Genomic DNA, 20,272 nt, shown 5'->3' with positions numbered 1-20,272 from the left:
TAGACATTTTCCAAAGAGAAAATACAGATGGCTAAAAAGTATGTGAAAAGCTGCTCATCTTCCCTAGCTACTAGAGAAATGCAAATCAAAACCACAATGAGATCACGTCACACCTATTAGAATGGCCACTATTAAACAAACAAGAAACTATAAGTGTTGGAGAGGATGTGGAGAAATAAGAACACTTATTAACTGTTGATGGGAATGGAAAATGGTATAGCTGCTATGGAAAACGGTTTGGCAGTTCGGCAGGAAGCAAAGTATAGATACTATGAGAAAGTGTTCATCTTCACTAGCTATCAGGGAGAAGCAAATCAAGACCACAACAAGATATCATCTCACACCAATTAGAACGGCTGCCATTAAACAAACAGAAAACTACAAAACTACAAATGCTGGAGAGGATGTAGAGAAATTGGAACTGAAAAACTTTCAGAAAAACTGAATGAAAGCAGGGATGCGAACAGACATTTGCACACCGATGTTCATAGCAGCATTATTCATAACTGCCAGAAGATGTAAACAACCAAGTGTCCATGAATCAATAATGGATAAACAAAATGTGCTATATACATATGATGGAATATTATTCAGCAGTAAGAAGGAATGAAGTCCTGAAGCAGGCAACAACATGGATGAATCTTCAGGACATTATGTTGAGTGAAATAAGTCAGATACAAAAGGACTAATATGGTATGATCTCACTAATATGAACTAATTATAATATGTAAACTCATAGAGAAAATCTACATGCTACAGGAGATAGCATGGGCATAGAGAATGGGGAGTGGATGCTTATTATACACAGAATTTTTACCTAGGTTGAATTTAAATGTTTAGAAATGGATAGATAGGAAAAAAAAAAAAAAAGAAATGGATAGAGGTGATGGCAGGACATTATGGTGAGTTTAGTTAACAGCACTGAATTATCTGTGTGATTGTGGTTGAAAGGGGGAGTTTATGTCGCATATGTCACTAGAGGGAAAGCTAGAGGTTAAAACATGGGACTGTATAACACAGTGAAATCTTGTGGTAGACAATGATTAACAGTATAAAAAAGTTATTTTATGAACTAGAATAAATGTGCATCACTATTATAAAGAATTGATAGAGTGATATACAGGAGAAAATGCACCTATTGCAGGCTACAGGCTCATAATTAACAGTAACATTTTAATATTCTTTCATCAACAGTAACAAATGTACCAATCAATGCTAGGGGTCAATAATGGGGGGTGGGGGAGATAAGCGGTATGGGATGTTTTGGGTTTTTATTTTTATATTTATTTTTGGAGTAATGAAAATGTTCTAAAATTGTGGTGATGAATGTACAACTATGTGATGATATTGTGAGTCACTGATTGTATACTCTGGATGGATTGTACGGTGCATGAATGTATCTCAATAAAACTGCATTTAAAAACAAAACAAAACAAAAACACAAAATAAAAAACCTCCTGTGCCAGTTTGAATGTATTACGTCCCCTAAATGTCATTATCTTTGATGTAATCTTGTGTAGGCAGACCTATCAGTGTTAATTAGATTGTAATTCTTTGAGTGTTTCCATGGACATGCACCCCACCCAACTGTGGGTGATGACTCTGATTGGCTAATTTCCATGGAGGTGTTGGCCCGCCCATTCAGGGTGTGTCTAAATTAAATCACTGGAGCCATATAAATGAGCTGACAAGCAGAAGGAACTCAGTGCAGTGCAGCTGTGAGTGACATTTTGAAGAGGAGCTACAGCTTTGAAGAAAGCACAGGAGCTGCAGATGAGAGACAGTTTGAAGACGGTAGTTGAAAGCAGGTTCTTGCTCCAGAGAAGCTAAGAGAGGACAAACAACCCAAGAGCAACTAAGAGTGACATTTTTGAGGAGCTGAAGCCTAGAGAGGAACATCCTGGGAGAAAGCCATTTTGAAACCAGAACTTTGGAGCAGACGCCAGCCACGTGCCTTCCTAGCTAACAGAGGTTTTCTGGACGCCACTGGCCATCCTCCAGTGAAGGTACCTGATTGCTGATGTGTTACCTTGGACACTTTATGGCCTTAAGACTGTAACTGTGTAACCAAATAAACCCCCTTTTATAAAAGCCAATCCTTCTCTAGTGTTTTGCATTCCAGCAGCATTTGCAAACTAGAACACCTCCCAAAAAAGAAAAGCCCAGAACCAGATGGCTTCACAGGTGAATTCTGCCAGTCATTCCAAGAAGAAATAGTACCAATTCTGCTCAAACTCTTCCACAAAATTGAAGAGGAGGGAACAGTACCTAACACATTTATGAAGCCAACATCACCCCAATAACAAAGTCTGAGAAAGAGAGCACAAGAAAATTACAGACCAATCTCTTTAATGAATATAGATGCAAAAATCCTTAACAAAATACTTCCAAATTGGATCCAACAGCACATTAAAAGAATTATATACCATGACCAAGTGGGTTTTATTCCACGTATGCAAGGGTGGTTCAACACAAAAAAATCAATTAATGTAATACTCCATTAACAAATCAAAAGGGAAAACCCACATGATTCTGGAGGCTCTATGCAAGATAGTTTGGCAGTTCCTCAGGAAGTATAGAATTGCCATATGATCTGGCAATCCCACTTCTAGGTACATACCCCAAAGAACTGATGACAGGGACTCAAAAAGGTATCTGCACACCAACATTCACAGTGGCATTACTTGCCAAAACACGGAAGAAACTTAGGTGTCCATCAACCAATGAATGCATAAATAAAATGTGGTAGATACATACAATGGAATATGATTCAGCCATAAAAAGGAATGAAGTTCTGATACATGTGACCTTATGGATGAACCCTGAAGACATCATGTTGAGTGAAAGAAGCCAGACACAGAAGGACAGATATTGTATCATTGCACTGATATGAAATAATTAGAATAATCAAATTCATTAGGGCCAGAAACTAGAATATAGGTTACCATGGGTAGGGGTAGGGAATGAGGAGTTAATGTTTCAAGAATTTCTGTCTGGGTTGATCATAAAGTTTTGGTAATGAATGTGATAGTAGCACATCACGAGTGTAATCAACAGCACTGAACTACATATTAGAATATGTTGAAAGGGAAAACTGTATATATGTTACTAGAATAAAATTTTTTTCAGAAATAAACATAGCACTGGACAACACAATGAACTCTATTGCAAATGATGGAGTATAGTTAATAGTACAATTATAAAACCATTCTTTCATGAATTGTAACAAATATATCACATTAATGCAAGGTCCTAATAATAGGTCGGTATATAGAAACTCTTTATTTTATGCATGATTTTTCAGTAAACTGAGAACTTCTCAAAATAAATAAATACATAAATAAATAAATAAACAAATAATTTAAAAAAATATCCTTGGGTTCACTTTTAAACAATGTAACATCCATTCCACTGTTAGAGAACCATACAACTAACAGTATAAAGGCCACAATGTCAAACACTACACACAAATGGAACACCCCCATGGGTCCCACAAATATTGATACAACAATGGTTTACTGAGAAAAGGAGTACTTCCTAGTAATTTAAAAAAACAAAAAACAAAAACAAAAAACTTTTATTGAAATAATTGCAAACTTAGAGGAGATTTACAAAAGCAACACAAAAACCATAAAGAAAACTCAAATATATTCCCCATCCAGATCCACAATTTTTAACATCTGGCCACGTTTGCTGCATTATTCTATCACTTTCCAGTAATTCTGGGCCAGGGGCATCACCTCTCTGCTTCCTTGCTAAATGCTGCATGGATTTTTTCCCTTTACTCATAAGCACAGAGTATTTTCTTAATAGTCATTAACAGTTTAAATACCAAAATCAAGATGTTTTCTCTTAAAAAAACAAAACAAAAAATCCTGTACCTAGCAGACTTATTTCTTCTTTCAGTTACATTTTCCCTCCAAAATTTCTTGAAGAATCAGTACCATATTTTATAATTTCATATGTGCACTAGATGCCCAGAAAAATAAAACATATATTATAAAAGTAAAATGATAAAGTTTTTTCTAAAGTTAAATGGAAGTACTTTAATTTAAAGCATTTGCAAAAGCAAATTGATTTAAGTGAATAAAAGCCATTACTTCTACTTCTTTCTAGAATTAGAGAGATATTTTACAATTCCTTATTCCTTTACCTAAGGAATGGAGTACTTGGATTATGAACAGGAAGACAGATGATGTGTATTTAATTTAAATGTAGAAATTTATTATTTTTTATTTAATTGCAAATTCCACTACAGTGAACCAGAATCATATCAAGACTCCATTATACAGAAAAATGTGACATTTTACTAGTATGGATATAATATGAAGATAATTTTCATACTAGAGGTAACAGAGGCACTAAAATTAAGACATTATTTTTTAAAAACTGCTTTAAAACCACTGGACTTTTTAATAAGTATATATGTTCATTAAATAAAGTAAGGCTTTATAGGACCATGCTTGGATTAAATATTTCTTCTAGGAAAGAAAAAATCTTTACTATCTACATACAAATAGTGAAATGGAAAACACCACTAGTAACTATTCATTCAGCCACCTGATGTTAATTATGCAAATACACCTCATACAATAATAAAATGGCGCTGTTATAAGGATCTGGCATTTGCTGAAACATCATTATTTGCAGATCTACAACTCACAAAATCAGAAATGTCATCAGATCTAGATTCAGTACAGCTGATTTTTAAGTGTTTCAGACAAATAAGATAATGCCATTCCTTTCCAGTAATACCAGAATAGTTTCGTAAAGCTCCTTTATGTAAAGCTAGATAGCTTAAAGTGTGTTTATTGATTGTGAGCTCCTAATGAAAAGTGGAAAATGGTCACGAAGCTTCTTAAATGGATTTGACTTACAAGGATCTTTTGTTGAAGAAATATAGAACTCCCATATTATCCTAAATACTTTGGTCATGTAACATAAACATATATAACTTTTATAAATGGAAACAAAACATAATAATTTTTTTTTTAAAACTCACTTTTAAAATAAAATGTTTTTTCGTTTTACTTGTAATAAACAACTAGAAACAACCCACATATCCATTAACAGTATAATGGGCATATAAAATCATTGGAATACTACACACCAACTACTGATGTAAGCAACAACATAGGTAAGTTTCAGATAAGACATGAAGTGAAAAGTCAGACACAAAGGAGACAAAACTAATCTATGGTGACATGGGTCAGAACAGTGGTTACCCTTGGGTGGTAACTGACTGGGAGGGGGCATATGTAGGAGCCTTCTGAAATGCTGGAATTGATCTATATCTTGATCTGGGTGATGGTTATATGGATATATCCATTTGTAAAAGTCATCAAGCTGCATGCATTTCATGTACTTTATTGTTCTTAAGTTATTTCTCAACTTAAGAAAATAAACTTAAAAAAAAATCAATATAAAGACCAATTTTTAAATGCAAGGACCATTGAAACCGAATAGGCATTGAGTTTTAGTTCCAGCTTGCTACTTAATTAGCTGTATGAACTTGAGCAAGTCACTTATTGTCTATGAACTTCAATTCCCTCATCTATAAAATGGGGCTAATACTACCTTGGCTTGTTTTGAGAAATAAATGGGAAATATATATCCAGCATAGTGTTTACTATATGGTAAACATTTAATAAATGGCAGGTATTATTAATATCTTCATAGAACAGCAATGATGAATTGCACAGTGACTAAATTGGTATAAGTTCTCATGAATAGCTTTTAAATAGTTCACAAGCTAAGGATTATATTAGGGCAAAGTTTACGGAGTTTAGATAGGCTCTTCACAAAAATTTGTTTCCAAAGAGTGAAGAAAACCACTATACTTAGTGGAAATATATGCTCTCAGTATATAAATTATATTAGCATCCAGAGAGGTCTGGGTTCCTATATATACTGAACAGGGGCTTTTATGTCTTTGATGAGTTGTTTTCTTTTTTTCTAAATCACATACTTGTAAGACTAAACATTTAAAGAAGATAATGGAGAATTATTGCTAAGTCCTAGCTCTGTACAAGTGTAAGGAGTTTAAAGATAAAGAAAGAAAATCATATTAATAAAAGTTTTGAAAAAGCACTTTCAAGTATCTTGATGAATGTAGGGTTTCATTTATGATTTCTTATTAGGTAGGAAAGATGATTTTAAAAAAACTTTAAATTTAAGGTATAATTAAAAGCATAACATGCAAATATCTTCAGCATACAGAGTTCAAGGGTTTTAAAAATTTATACACCCAGGTGGCTACTACCCCATCAAGATATAGAACATTTCTATCATCCCAGAAAGTACCCTCCTGCTCCTGTTCAGATTTCTAACACCATATATCTATTCTGCCTGCCCTTGAATTGTGGGCATGTTTTTGAATGTAGCCTCTGATGATGGGTATTCAGTACATTTTTTTTTTAATTTCATCTTAGAAATATGGAAGTGGAGAGATTCTTAGATTAAGAAACTGTAAAATAAACATTGGGCAACTTACTCCAGGTTACACACCTAATAACAACCAGGGTCAAAATGAAACTCAGGTCTCTTGACTCCTAGATATAATTTACTGTTGATCAAGTAGAGAATGGTAAAGAAAATTTATCTAACCTGAGGGTACAAGGGTACAGAGGGATATTAGGAATGTCATACATAAAGTTTCTCTACCAAAGGAGAGATAGGTGGGATTTGTACAAGACATAAGGTTGAGAGACAAAGAATTATAAGGACTAGTTTACTCAATGAGATGATATAAATATTTATCTCCAGGTTATGGAAATTATATTCAAAGATGATATCAATGTTTAATTAGAAATTTCTTAAATTATTGAAATCAATTATTTTAATGAACCATACCCTAACAATCTTTTATACATCGATTCATTTTTAACATTTCAACATTAAGCTTTTAGGTGGCAAAAAAGATACACCAATTTCAGAGGACTCTTAACAAATTACTCATATCACCAGTGAAGCTACCATAGGGGCAGGAAAGGTTTTATTAACAATTCTGCAGTCATTTCCACATATTTGAATACAGGGTATACTTTGTGATAAGGAGCATCAGTGATATGAAGAAAACATAAGTACAGAGGGATATATTTCAAACCTAAATGGACACCAAAGCATGGTTTATCCAGAAGTCAACCTTCTAACAACTTAATCACCTAGAACACTGCCAAGAACCAGAAATAAGCAAGAAAAGTATCAGCCCAACCAGCTATCCTAAAGCTCCCTACGATATACTAAGAAAACTTCAGGTCTTCTTTCAAAACCTATGACTTACAGGGGGCAAGATGGTGGCATAGAGAGAAATGGAATTTAGTTAGTCCCCCTGGAGCAATTAATAAACAACCAGGAACAAATAGTAAGTAATTTGGAATAACTCCTAGGGGACAACCATGACTGTCCACACATTGTACACGAACCTGGATTGGGAGAAACACCTGAGGTCACAGCATAAAATCTGTAAGTAAAAACTGCGGAACTGCACCGGGAGCCCCCTCCCCCAATGGCAGGGTGAGCAGCTAAACCTCGCTGTGGTAGAAAGCAGCACTCCCTGAGCAAGTGAATATAGCTCAGCCCAGCTCCAACTGGGGTTTTAATTAACAAATGTAGACTGCTGAATACAAGCTACAAACTCCCAACAAGCAGATAGAGGCATTTATTGACAACTGATCTTAAAGAGCCAGAGGACTCCTCTGTCCCAGGAGGGGGAGCCCAGAAGACCAGGTGCCCTCTGGTCGACAGGCAAAACTGGGGGATTGTGGACTGGCTCTGAAAAGGGGCTTTCTGTCCCTTTTTCTCTCTCTCAACCTTGGCAGCTCAGTGGAGAAAGCTGCAGCCATTTTCAGTTCACAGTGCTCTGACCCAGACAAGGGTGGAGATAGCAGAGTCAGAGAGACAAAGAACCTATTCAAAGATGATGATAACTCCCTAGGGGGTGTATGTTCCCTGAGAGGAATGAAGTGGGGCCCAGCTCTACTACTAGTCTCCCCTTCAGAATAAGACCTCAGAGACTGAGGGGAAAAAGCCAAAACAGAAACACCAGTTGGGAGTGACAAGCTGACAGGCATCACCTGATGGGCAGGTTAGGAAAAGCACAGTGGCTAGAGACCTCAAGAAAAGTCTGTCAAACTCTAAGACACACTCACAGGGATATTTGAAACTAAATATAACCCCATTCTGAGATCTGAACTGTCTGGTCTGGGAAAATCTGATTGGGGTAACCAAGGAAACCAGATGTCCAGACAACAGAAAACTATAATCTACACTAGGAAAAACAAAGATATAGCCCAGTCAAAGGAATAAACTTACACCTCAATCAAGATACAGTTGAGATATTGTTTCACTTTAATGAAACAATCTATTAAAGATTTTCAAAGAAATATGCTAAACCAAATCAATGAGTTCAGAGAAGACATGGCAAAAGAGAAGAAGCATATAAAGAAAACACTGGCAAAGATAAGGCAAAAATCAGAAGTTTGAAAAAACAACTGGCAGAATCTATGGAAATGAAAGGCACAACACAAGAGATGAAAAACACAATGGAGATATACAACAGCAGATCTCAAGAGGCAGAAGAAAACACTTAGGAACTGGAGAACAAGCAACCTGAAATCCTACACACAAAAGAACAGATAGGGCAAAGAATGGAAAAATTTGAGCAACGTCTCAGGGAACTGAATGACAACATGAAGTGCATGAATGCACATGCCATGGATGTCCCAAAAGGAGAAGAGAAGGGAAAAGGGGCAGAAGCAATAACAGAGGAAATAATTAATGAAAATTTCCCATCTCTTATGAAAGACATAAAATTACAGATCCAAGAAGCACAGCGTACCCCAAACAGAATAGATCTGAATAGACCTATGCCAAGACACTTAATAAACAGATTCTCAAATGTCAAAGCGATTGTATAAAAATGTAGCTTATGAGGGGTGACAATGTGATTGGGAAAGCCATATGGACCACACTCCCCTTTGTCCAGTGTATGGATGGATGAGAAGAAAAATGGGGGCAAAACAAAACAAAAAACACCCAGTGTTCTTTTTTACTTTGTTCTTTTTCACTTTAATTTTTATTCCTATTATTTTTGTGCATGTGGTTATGAAAATGCTCAAAAATTAATTTTGGTGATGAACACACAACTATATAACAGTACTGCAAACTGGATGTACGCTTTGTATGACTGCGTGGTATGTGAATATATCTCAATAAAAATGAATTTTTAAAAAATGTCAAAGACAGAGAGAATCCTGAAAGCAGCAAGAGAAAAGCAATCCATCACATACAAAGGAAGCTTCATAAGACTATGTGTGGATTCCTCAGTAGAAACCATGGAAGCAAGAAGGAAGTGGTGTGACACATTTAAGATACTGAAAGAGAAAAACCACCAACAAAGAATCCCATATCCAGCAAAACCGTCCGTCAAATATAAGGGAGAGTTTAAAATATTCTCTGACAAACAGACAATGAGAGTGTCTGTGAACAAGATACCTGTGCTACAGGAAATACTAAAGGGAGCACTACAGACAGAAAGGAAAATTCAGGAGTGAGAGGTTTAGAATACAATTTTGGATGATTGTAGCACAGTAATGTAAGGATACTGAACAGGGATGACTGTGACTATGGTTGAAAGAGGAAGGTTAAGAGCATGTGGGACACCAGAGGGAAAGAGGAAAGATAAAGACAGGGACTCTATAACTCAGTGAAAATAGAGTGCTCAAAAATTCTGATAAAATGTACAAATATGTTTTTACATGAGGGAGAACAAATGAATGTCGGCCTTGCAGGGTGTTGAAAATGGGGTGGTATTGGGGGAAAAATGCAATCAGTGCAAACTGGAGACTATAGTTAACAGAAACATTGTATTATGCTTCCTTTAATGCGGCAAAGGCAATGTACTAAAGCTAAATGCCTCTGAGAGGGGACGTGGGGAAGGGGTATGGGACTCTTCGCATTGGTGATGTTGTCTGACTCTTTATTTCACTTTAGCTTAATTCTATCTTTCCTTTTGTTGCTTCTTAGATGTCACGTTTTTTTTCTTTCTTTTTCTTTTTCTTTTGTCTCTCTACCTTCTTTGACTCTTCCTCCTACTTTGTGGAAGAAATGGAGAAGTCCTTATATAGATAGTGGTGATGGTGGTGAATACATAAATACATGACTATACAGGGAACCATCGATTGTTTACTTAGGATGGAATGTATGGTGAGTGAACAAAACTGTCTTAAAAACAACAACAAAACAAAAAAAACAGCTTGATGAAGAAACCTTGGGGGCACTATATTCAGTGAAATAAATCAGACACATAGGGACAAATATTGTAGGTACTCACTGATATGAACTAATTACCATATATAAACTCATAGACATGAAACATAAGTTACCAGGATATAGAACAAGACTAAAGAATGGGAGCAGTTGCTTATTATGAGCAGAATGTTCAACTAGGTTGAACTTAAGTGTTTGGAAATGGACAGATGTGACGGCAGCATGTTATTGTGAGTATAACCAACAGTGCTGAATGGTGTGTGAATGTGGTGGAAAAGGGAAACGTAAAGTCACGTATGTCACCAGAATGAAAGTTGGAGGTTAAAAGATGGGAATGCATAAAACAGTGAATCTTGTGGTGGACAATGTCCATGATTAACTGTACAAATATTAGAAATCTCTTTCATGAACTAGAACAAATGTATGACACTATAACTAGAAGTTAATAATTGAGGGTTATATAGGGAAAAAAATATACCTATTGCAAACTATATGCTACAGTTAGTAGTAGTTTAACATTCTTTCATCAACAGTAACAAATATACTATACCAATACTATGAGTCAATAATGGAGGGAGGGTGGTTACTGGTGTGGGAGGATTTGAGTATTCTTTTTTTTTTTTTGTCTTTATTTCTTTTCTGGAGTAATGAAAATGTTCCAAAAATTGAAAAAAAATTAATTGTGGTGATGGATGCACAGTTGTATGATGGTACCACGGGCAAGTGATTGTGCACTGTGGATCTCTGGATAATTGTATGGTATGTGAAAAATCTCAATAAAATTAAATTTAAAAAAAAGTACAAAAAAACTATGACTTTGTCATTTTACGTTATACACTGTTCTAATACTTGGTCTCCCAGTCCTTGGAAGGAAAGCAGCAACAAATGAGAAGGGAAGGGGAAATTGAAGCTTACAATGCTATATATAGTGTCAACCCTGAGAAGTAACTGCTAACATCTGTCATCTCCCTCTCTGGGACTGGTAATCAAAAGCCCAGGTGTGTCAGAGGCACATGTAAAGTACTCTGTATGTTAAAATAATCTGAGATTTCATAATAAATATCACTCCTGCTGTGCAGACGGTCATCCAGCCTATCTTAAATTGCATTCAGTATATTGTTTTAAAATCTATTTTAATGAGATCTCCATGAAAAAAAAATGGCTAAAAGAGTCTCCATTTAAAAAAAAAAAAATGCAAAGATTTAACCACAAGGATGTTCTTTGCATCACTGTTACAATAGTTAAAAATTGGAATACCACCAGTCTAATAAGACCAGCTACATAACAGAACTTGCATAAAACAGAATACCATTTAGCAATTTAAAGGTTATTGTAATTTAATATTTAACATGGAAAGATACTAGACCAATGCAAGGTGTTAATAATGGGGGGGAGCTGCCTAAGGGAATCTTGTATTTTATGCATGCTTGTTCTGTAAACCCACTTCTGCAATAAAAAAAAATTTTAAGTGCAGATTTCTCTAGAGACAAGACTACAAGTGTTCTTTTTTCTTTTTATTTATATTTTCTCATTTTTCTATTAAAATAAGCACACATTACTTATCCTAAGATGTTATTTTTAATTTTAAGAATAGCTGGAACACAATTTAAGCAACAAAATTTTTACTTAGATAACATCCTCTAAAAATATCCCAGGGAAAAACTGAGTTTTTAATCTGATGCCGTCTTAACTAAAGAATTTATTTGGACTAGTCTTACTCAAAATTATTAAGTAGGTAAGGACACCCCTCTCTAGATCTTCATTTTGCGGTGGCCATGCCTAGTAGACCAAGACCCTTCTGCGTTCTTCCTCTGTCTAGCAAAATCTGTGCTCAGAAAAGGATCTGAACCTCATTAGTAACAAAGGAGAAGGTTACCTGTGGTATATAAGCATTTTACTAGGGTTCAAAGACTTAAGCCATAGGAAGAAATTAGGCACTTTTTAGCTAGCTGGAAGGAATTTTAAGAGACAAAGGAATCTTCCTGATTCTTTTAAAATTGCCATTACACAGGTTGACAGCCACTCTGCTTAGCCATGATGATAGGCCCGAATGAAAACACTTCAATTGTTCTAAGAATTAATGCTGCAGCCCTGCAAAGTCAAAAGTCAGAGATCATGATCATCTTTTCAACATATACAAAAAGCATGGCCAAAATCAGGGGGAAAAAAAACCATTGTCAAAATATTAAAGTTCAGGAAATAGAAGTGCTGTGGAGGACCAGAAAATGCAATCTTGTTTCAGGATAGTCTCTCTAAAACTAGTGGCTAAAAACAATCTTTATTTAATGTTATTCTTCTCTATCTTCTAACCCTCCAAACTTCTGTTCTTCTATTCCAAAGCCCTACTTAGTCCAACAAGAATCACAAACAACACCTCCTGAATGTTTCATAGTCACCGCAGGATTCTGTCAATGGCAACTGCCAAAACAACAGGCATGTCAGCCAGCCACCTGTCACTAAAACCTGAATGGGTCAGGGCTTGAGTATAGCATCTCACTATGTCTCATCATAACATGAACCTCCCTCATCTCAACTTATCCTGAATTTGCAATGCAACATTCTGCTACCCACAGACATTTTCCCATCACCACTCCACTCAGACCATCAGGAAAAGATACTGCTCTCTCTTCACTGCTTCTTCTTTGGAACCAGTATAAACATTAGTTCTAGTTCTTCTATAATTCTTTTTTTATTTTTTAAACATAGTCTGGTAAAACCATTTTATTCAAGAATTACAACTGCTAGCTATATATGCAAAACCATGAACTCCGTCAGAAAAGTGGTCACAAATCAGGCAATAATTTCAACTTTTTATGACATCACTTTGGAAAATAACTATTCCCTATTAACTGGAGTGTTTAAAAAAGTTCAACTTATCTATGAAAGAATGAAAGAATTTAGTTATATATATTGGATATTATTTCTCAAAAAATTATGCTATCCTGACAAAGATACAGTTCACATATTTACCACCACAAAGCAAATATAGATTAAACTCTAGAACAATCCATAACAAGAAACTTACTTCAGAGAAGGTATCCACAAATTATTTCATGTCAAACAATCTAATTTCAGGTAGGTTTTTTAAGGGAAAAGAATCCTTTACTAAATGATAAATTTAAAAAAAATTCAAGAAAAGAGTTGGAATGGATATTTTATATTTAATCAGTTTTCAAAACCATTTCAAATGTCATGGTAGTACTTAAAATCAGTTAAAAAGTTCTGAATGTTAACTAAATCAATAAACTAGAATAATCACAACAGCTAACATGTTATCTACAAAAACATTCACTCCTACAAGTTACCCAAATATAAGTGAAAAAAATGATCAAGTGACAGTTGACAGATGTTCACTTTAACCTAAATGTCAAATGAAAGTATTCTTCATTTAAAATACATCTGAAGACTTCAAAGATGGAAAATGTGTAGGAAACAAGGTGAATGAATAGCTTTCATATACCTAGCTTTTGAATCTTCAACACAGCTGCATTAGGAGACTGCTTTTACCTTGTGGTCCATGTGAAAGGACATGACTCCTTTATCATAACACCTTCATTAATAAGACTTTCTACAAAGATTTAGTACATTCCCTTACGTAAACTTATCATGCTTAACCAAGCAGACTGCTCAAAGGTATTACTTTTTAATACAAAGCACTCACACAAGCTAAAACCATCTGAAGTCAGAGTCACAATTCAATGCAAGGGGCACTTTTAATCCTTTACACCTGGAAGTAAAATCTTAAAATGGGGAACAAGGTAGCTGATTAATCTATTCTTATGTAACTAGAGCTTCTGAAATACCTGATATACTGGTTAAAAACCAACAGCATTCTCTAATCCAGTAACTCCGTACAAGTGTCTGTATAACACACAATAGGTTTCAAAGCATGAAAAGTATTTAGATGGGGGGCAGAGTGTGGGGTTAAGAAAGCAGAGTTGTAGGACATGTAAAAAGATGTTGATTGGCAGAAGTGAAGAACATCCTTAAAAACTAATATAACATATTGGAAACCATAGTATCCTTGCTATTAATTTTTTATAAGGTAATTTTGTTGAGATACACTCATACACCATACAATCCATCTGAAGTATACAATGTATCCTTGCTATTATAATACTCTTTGCTGTCAAAAATCAACACTGTTTTTGATATTTTATAAAAACTAAGACAAGAAAAAAACAATAAAAAATAAAAATTAAAAAAACTAAGACAAAAGGTTTGGAAAAGTAGGGTGACCAAACCTGAAAAAAATGTAGTCAAATTATTTTTGTATTTTTTCCATACAAATACACATTTATTCAGTGTCCTGTTCCGGCCAGATGAACTACCATGAACTTACAGAAAGTATGTCTCCAGCAAAATTTTCATTGTTTTTGACTGAAATGACCTTCAATTTCACCAACCAATCCAGTGTAAGAGACTTTTTCATTCACTTGCTCTGTTGTCCGACTGCACTGGCTGTGTCGCAGCCCCTAGAAAACAACTTGGCTAATATCACAGAGGATTTGCAATGAACATTTTCAGATTATCCACTTACCTAACCCTAATTCTCTTAAGAGTCCAGAAATCATACTGTCTTCTATCTAACCAACCTCCAGTTAACAGAAGGACAATAGAAGATTAACAGATTACTGGTAAGCCAAAATTTTTCCCTGAGAAATAGTAGTAGTTCCACTAAAATTTTAACTGTTTGACTCCTGCAAAAGCTACAGAATATGCAACTTGGGCTGGCATGCACAATTTGAAAGTTTTTCTAAAAGATTTATCTAAAAGTCATATTTTTACTCACTGTGCATTCTGACTGACTAGCTATATTACATTCTCAAGTTTGATTTGCAAAACAAGTTCAAATTTGCAAAACAGATTCTGAGCTCTTCATTTTCTGCCACAACACAAGAAAGGTAGGTGCAATTTTAAAAAAGCTGCTTTTCTTCACTCAGCGATAATTAAACAAGCCGTTACGTACACCTGAGACAAAACAACCCCTATTGGGTTTCTCACCTTTCACTGCACTGTGGCAGAACCTCATGCATTCTCTCCCATTCTATCAGTATCCAAGGTGAGTAGATACTCAACAAGTAAATTTATTCAAAATAGTAATTGCCACCGTCTCCACGAAGCACTATTCGGGTTACAAAAAAATATAAGGTATTATTTTTCTTTTCTCCAAGAGCACACAACCCCAAAGTGCTATTAAGAGACATAGTTAGACCAGCTTATTCAGACCCCAAAATGTGGAGTATTTCCACATTGTGCTCTGAACTGGCCGCCATTCAGAGCAGTTCCTGAATCCATTCAGAGAAGCTCCTGATTTCAGAGCAACGTGGCTCGATTTCCCCACCCTGTCGAGTTACGAGAAGCTGCTGAGAAGTTGGTGTCTCCAGGGAAGCAGCCAAGGGGACCTTGTTTTTTATGCCACTCAGAGGCTTGCTGGGCAGCTGAAAAAAATGGCGAGGTTGACGTGACTGCCCATGGGTCAGTGAAAACATAGCTGGCTGGAGATTTGGCGGTTTGACTCTTCTAAGAAAATCCACTCATCGGTAACCAGTACAGACCACAATATGAATAAAGATATTTCCTAATACCAACTGGTGAAGGCTTTGGATTGCTGCGTGGCCATTTGTTACCCACCGAGATACCTGCTCAAGAAGAACTCTTCTGTGTGTCTGGCACTGGCTCGGGAGACCTGGACCATTAGCTTTTTTGCCTCTGTAGTGCCTCTTTACTTCATAATTTTCCATTCTGTGGTCTTTATGTTACTGACTCTATTTTCTGTTAATTTCCCACCATTCTTCACATGTTCTGCAGTGATACCACCCTGCAGGAGACTGTAAAGATGGTAGGAAGTGCTGGAATGTTGTTAGTCTATCTTGTCCTCATTATCCTCTCATACACTCACATCCTCGTGGCTGTAATGAAAATAGACTCAACAGAGGGCAGCAGAAAAACTTTTTCCACCTGTACTTCCCCCCGATTGCTGTGCCTATATATTTTGGAACAAGATTGATCAGGTTCATGAGACACAAGTCCTTCTACTCAGCAGAGGGAGACAAACTTATCTTTGTTGTATGCTGCAACCATCCCAGTGCTGAATCCTTTCATTTACAGCCTGAGGAACAAGGAAATGAAAGGTGCCATGTGAAGAATCATGGGGAGATACCAAAAAGCCAACAAATCTCATAACAGAATTTTTGAAGGTTAAAGGCAATGCTTCTTATATTGGGTTTATATAAAAATCATGTGAGCCTAAGATCTAAGACTAGAATGTATGATTCTGTGTACTTTAAGATGAAGATGCCCATCACATTTAAGAAAAAATTTTCCCAAGTGTTTCCCATCTAGGTTTCTATTTTCAATAAGTGAACATTTATGGATATCAGTTTAGTAACATAAAATATTGCCATGTCAGCTCAATCTCATTTTTTATAACTCAGCCATGCTAATATCATTGTTATATCCTGTAATCATTACCTTTACAATACATTAATACCTATTTTTTAATCCATTTTAAAGCCCTCAAATTTTGTTGGTGCCCTTCACTTGTCCACCAATCAGCACTGACTTATAGGTAATGTCAACCTAAAGGCATCAGGTTTAGCTTTTTCCAGGGGTTAAAAGGTAGAAAGGCAATGGAAAATCTGAAATATATGTATTTTACAGAAAGAATCTTTTCTTTTGCCGTTGAGCATGTTGTAAAATTGTACAATCCAGTTCTCATTTTTATCATTTATTTTGTTTTGTTTTTTTTGTCTTTGTGGTGACTAATTTTTGTAAGGGAATAAGATTTTAATATAAGAACACTCCTCAGAGTTATTTAAACTTCAACTATATTCTTATAGAAGGTAAGTTATGTGAATGAATATTAACCATCATTACATGTAATAAACTATACTTAAATATATTAGTTACAATATATTTGTAACTATGTTTTATCAAGGAACTTATATAGAAATGAGTTTAATATTGATGATTTTGAAGGAAAGCTACAGATTTAATTCCAGGTTAAACCACATAGTAGGCATAGTTTTTGAGCAAATAACTTCAACTTACTGTACTTCAACTTTTCTTTCTGAAAAAATAAAGTTAATACATATTATTGAGAATCTGAAAAGCATGTAATACAATTGGAACTGGAACATAACAAAGGCTTAACAAACACTATAGGCTATCATTTTCAAGATGGTATTTAATTAAGAATTTTGTGATAGATTTTATAGTTCGTAGACAGAAAAGAAATATGTGGCAATTCCACTAAACAGACAATTTTGCAAAACTGTCTTTGCTAATTTATATAGGTTTACATTTGACCTTGGAAGCAGAAATCCCTCTTTCCAAGGTCATGTGGTATACTCTTAGAATAGTTTAAAGGAACTACCCTCATATTTAGGAAACATGATTTCCAAGAAAGTTAATATTTTCAGACAACCCAGTGTCTACCTGTACTTGGATGAATGACTACATTACATTTCTATTTTGGAGACCTGTGATATTACTTGAAAAAGATGCAATGCCAAATATCCAAGGAAAAAAAAAAAGAGAGAGAGATGGAGTTATAAAGACTAGGGACACCTGGGCTTCAATGTTAGTGCCAAACTAGCAATATAAGAATGTTTAAACCACTTAGCCTCTCCTGGCTTCAGATGTGTAAATTTAAGGGCGCCTGAGTAGATGATCGCTAAGGATCCCTGCCAGGTGTAAAACCCTTATGAAGAATCTGGCAGGGAAAACTGAGGCAAAGAAAAATCAGGCAATTTGGAATTGCTGGAGGTCATAGGAGCTGTAAGGCCAGGGTGTCATCCAGGTCTCCTGACTCCAGCACAATGCTCATTTTACAAATCCCACCACCTTTACCTCACTGCTGAAACCAAAAGACAGACAAAACCAGAGAAATGCCACAAAACCCGGCATGCTACTTCAGCCCCAAATGCCTCTTTCATCCTACAATCTGTTCTTCAGTTTTCTTTAATCTATAGGCAACATTACATTTTATATCATAAAATAAATAATTTTCCTTTCTGGAATGGACATACAACTTTACTTTCACCAATAAAACAGGTATAAAACATAGTAAGTCATAGTAAGTTTTGACAGCAAAAATTAAGAGATGTACTACCAATATAGATATTTCCTTCTTCCTTCTCGTCAAAGGCTCCATTCAGTTTGGTTCTGTTAAGTTCTCTCAAGTGGGTTGCCTCTTCTTTACCCAGAACAACTAAAATTCCACCATGGCCCAGCAGAAAGAAAATGCATGGTGCCAGGAGAAATTCCAGCGCTGACTTCAGGGCTGATTTGCAGTGTGACCCCAGTGTGATCATTTTACCGCCTCTAAATTTCAATTACTACATTCATATCAAAAGAAAATTATAAAGTGACTATTAAGTTCAAAGGTGTGAAGTTTTAGATTTAAAGTATTAAAGATCTAATGATGATGGACACTTTGTTTGTATGACATGGTACAATCTCAAATATCTAATCTCATCCTTAAATATAGGGCCAGAATTTAAAAACCTGTATTTCACTGCTGCTGGGTGAAATTTTTTTAGTACCACACTGAATAATTCCATTTCATCCTTGGTATCTTTCTATACCATTTTCACCTGAGAGACAAGGAATATATGACTTGAAAGTTAAGCAGTCTTCAAAAGGAATACAAATACAACCATCTTTCCAGTTCCTCCCTCACTTTTTTTTGCTAATAGAAATCTTCCAAAATGTTACTTTTTTTGTGAAATACAAGAAACCGAGTGTTACATTACCTATTAGTAATCAGTAGTTTTAATACTTCAAAAAAGCATTTCAATTTACTGTTTACTAGCACATTATGACATCATTGCTTTCCAGTGTTCATTAAATAAACCTGTTTCTGACTATTCTGTTCCCTTGCCTTCAGTACATAGAATGCAAATGCCCCATTGTTCACATTCACCATTTCAAATGCTGGATTAAGGATTCAGTCAGCAACCTTTAAAAATGCCTTTTTATTTGCACATTTTATGCTTGGTAAATACACTTTCTTTTATTGCAACTGATTTGAAGAGGTCACTTTTTAACAAAAGGCAAGATCTGGACAAATGAAACAGCAAAACTGAAGCCCAATTTTGGGGTGGTAGAGTCAAACGACAACACTAAAGCCATAAGACAGATTCCTAGGACTTCCATCAGATAAACAAAGGCATTTGTTTGGTCGATATTCTTAAGGCGCCTCCATGTGCTTCAACCAAACCTTGGGCATATGTGAAAGCTCACTGAGCTCAGAACCTTGAAAACGGAATCCAAGTACTGAATTTTCCTAAAGACTGCCATTATTAAGTGGCACCCAGAAAGCCAGTGGAAACAGTGATGGATGGGGAAAGAGATGAGGCCGATCTTCGGTTCTTTCCTCCCACTCCACTGAAGGAGAACTTCAAAACCTACCAATCCAAATATAGTAACCAGCTCCGCTGCTCATAATATAATTTACAGGGGCAGAGGAAAAACGGGTGGGCTTCAGGTGGGGCCAGAATGAGACTGGTCAAGTTCAGGAGCGAGGGGCCGCGGAGCTCTGTAGAGGATGGAGGACCCCAGAGGAGCCACGGGGACGCGCGATCACCCGAGCGCAGAGGAGGGGAGTGGGTGCTGGGCGCGAAGCGAACGCCCGAACCGGCTGCGGGCGGGGGCGGGCATTTTCTCACCTGGCAGCCCTTCTTGTGGTGAAAGCCGACCACCACGATGTGCAGTACGGGCCCCCGGGGGGCGCCGTCGCCGCTCCGCCCGGCCTTCTCCATGGGTGGCCGCCCAGGGCCCGCACGACGACGGCTTCAACCGCCAAGGGTGGCAGGCGCGGAGGGCCGGGCGACCCCGCGGTCCCCAGGAGGACGGAGAGGGGGCGGACTTGAGGTGTCAATGAGGGCGCCGCATGAGGGCCGCGCAAGGGGCGCGCAGGAGGCCGAGCAGCTCCGACAGCTCCGCGCCGCCCCCGGCAGCCGCAGCAGCTCTCGCCTCATCCACTTCCGCAGCTTCC

General features: G+C 36.5%; 1 protein-coding gene across 4 annotated transcripts in view; it reads right to left on the bottom strand.

Moving 5' to 3' along the window:
• AVL9 (AVL9 cell migration associated) overlaps positions 1-20,272 on the bottom strand; it is a 90,363-nt gene extending 70,091 nt beyond the window's left edge. For 2 of the 4 annotated variants that reach the window (XM_037837028.1, XM_037837025.1), the window contains exons 1-2: positions 19,944-20,272; positions 14,660-14,744 (exon numbers count right to left, since the gene is read on the bottom strand). In XM_037837028.1, coding sequence (XP_037692956.1) covers positions 14,660-14,744; positions 19,944-20,036 — 178 coding nt within the window. In that variant the 5' untranslated portion in view covers positions 20,037-20,272. Of the gene's footprint in view, positions 1-14,659; positions 14,748-19,943 lie in introns of those variants that run through there. The other 2 variants (XM_037837026.1, XM_037837027.1) reach the window with 2 other exon arrangements.

The sequence above is a fragment of the Choloepus didactylus genome, chromosome 5 (assembly GCF_015220235.1).
Source record: "Choloepus didactylus isolate mChoDid1 chromosome 5, mChoDid1.pri, whole genome shotgun sequence".
In the NCBI taxonomy this organism is placed as follows: Eukaryota; Metazoa; Chordata; class Mammalia; order Pilosa; family Megalonychidae; genus Choloepus; species Choloepus didactylus.
The sequence above is the reverse complement of the archived record's forward strand: the minus strand, read 5'-3'. Positions and strand labels throughout refer to the sequence as shown.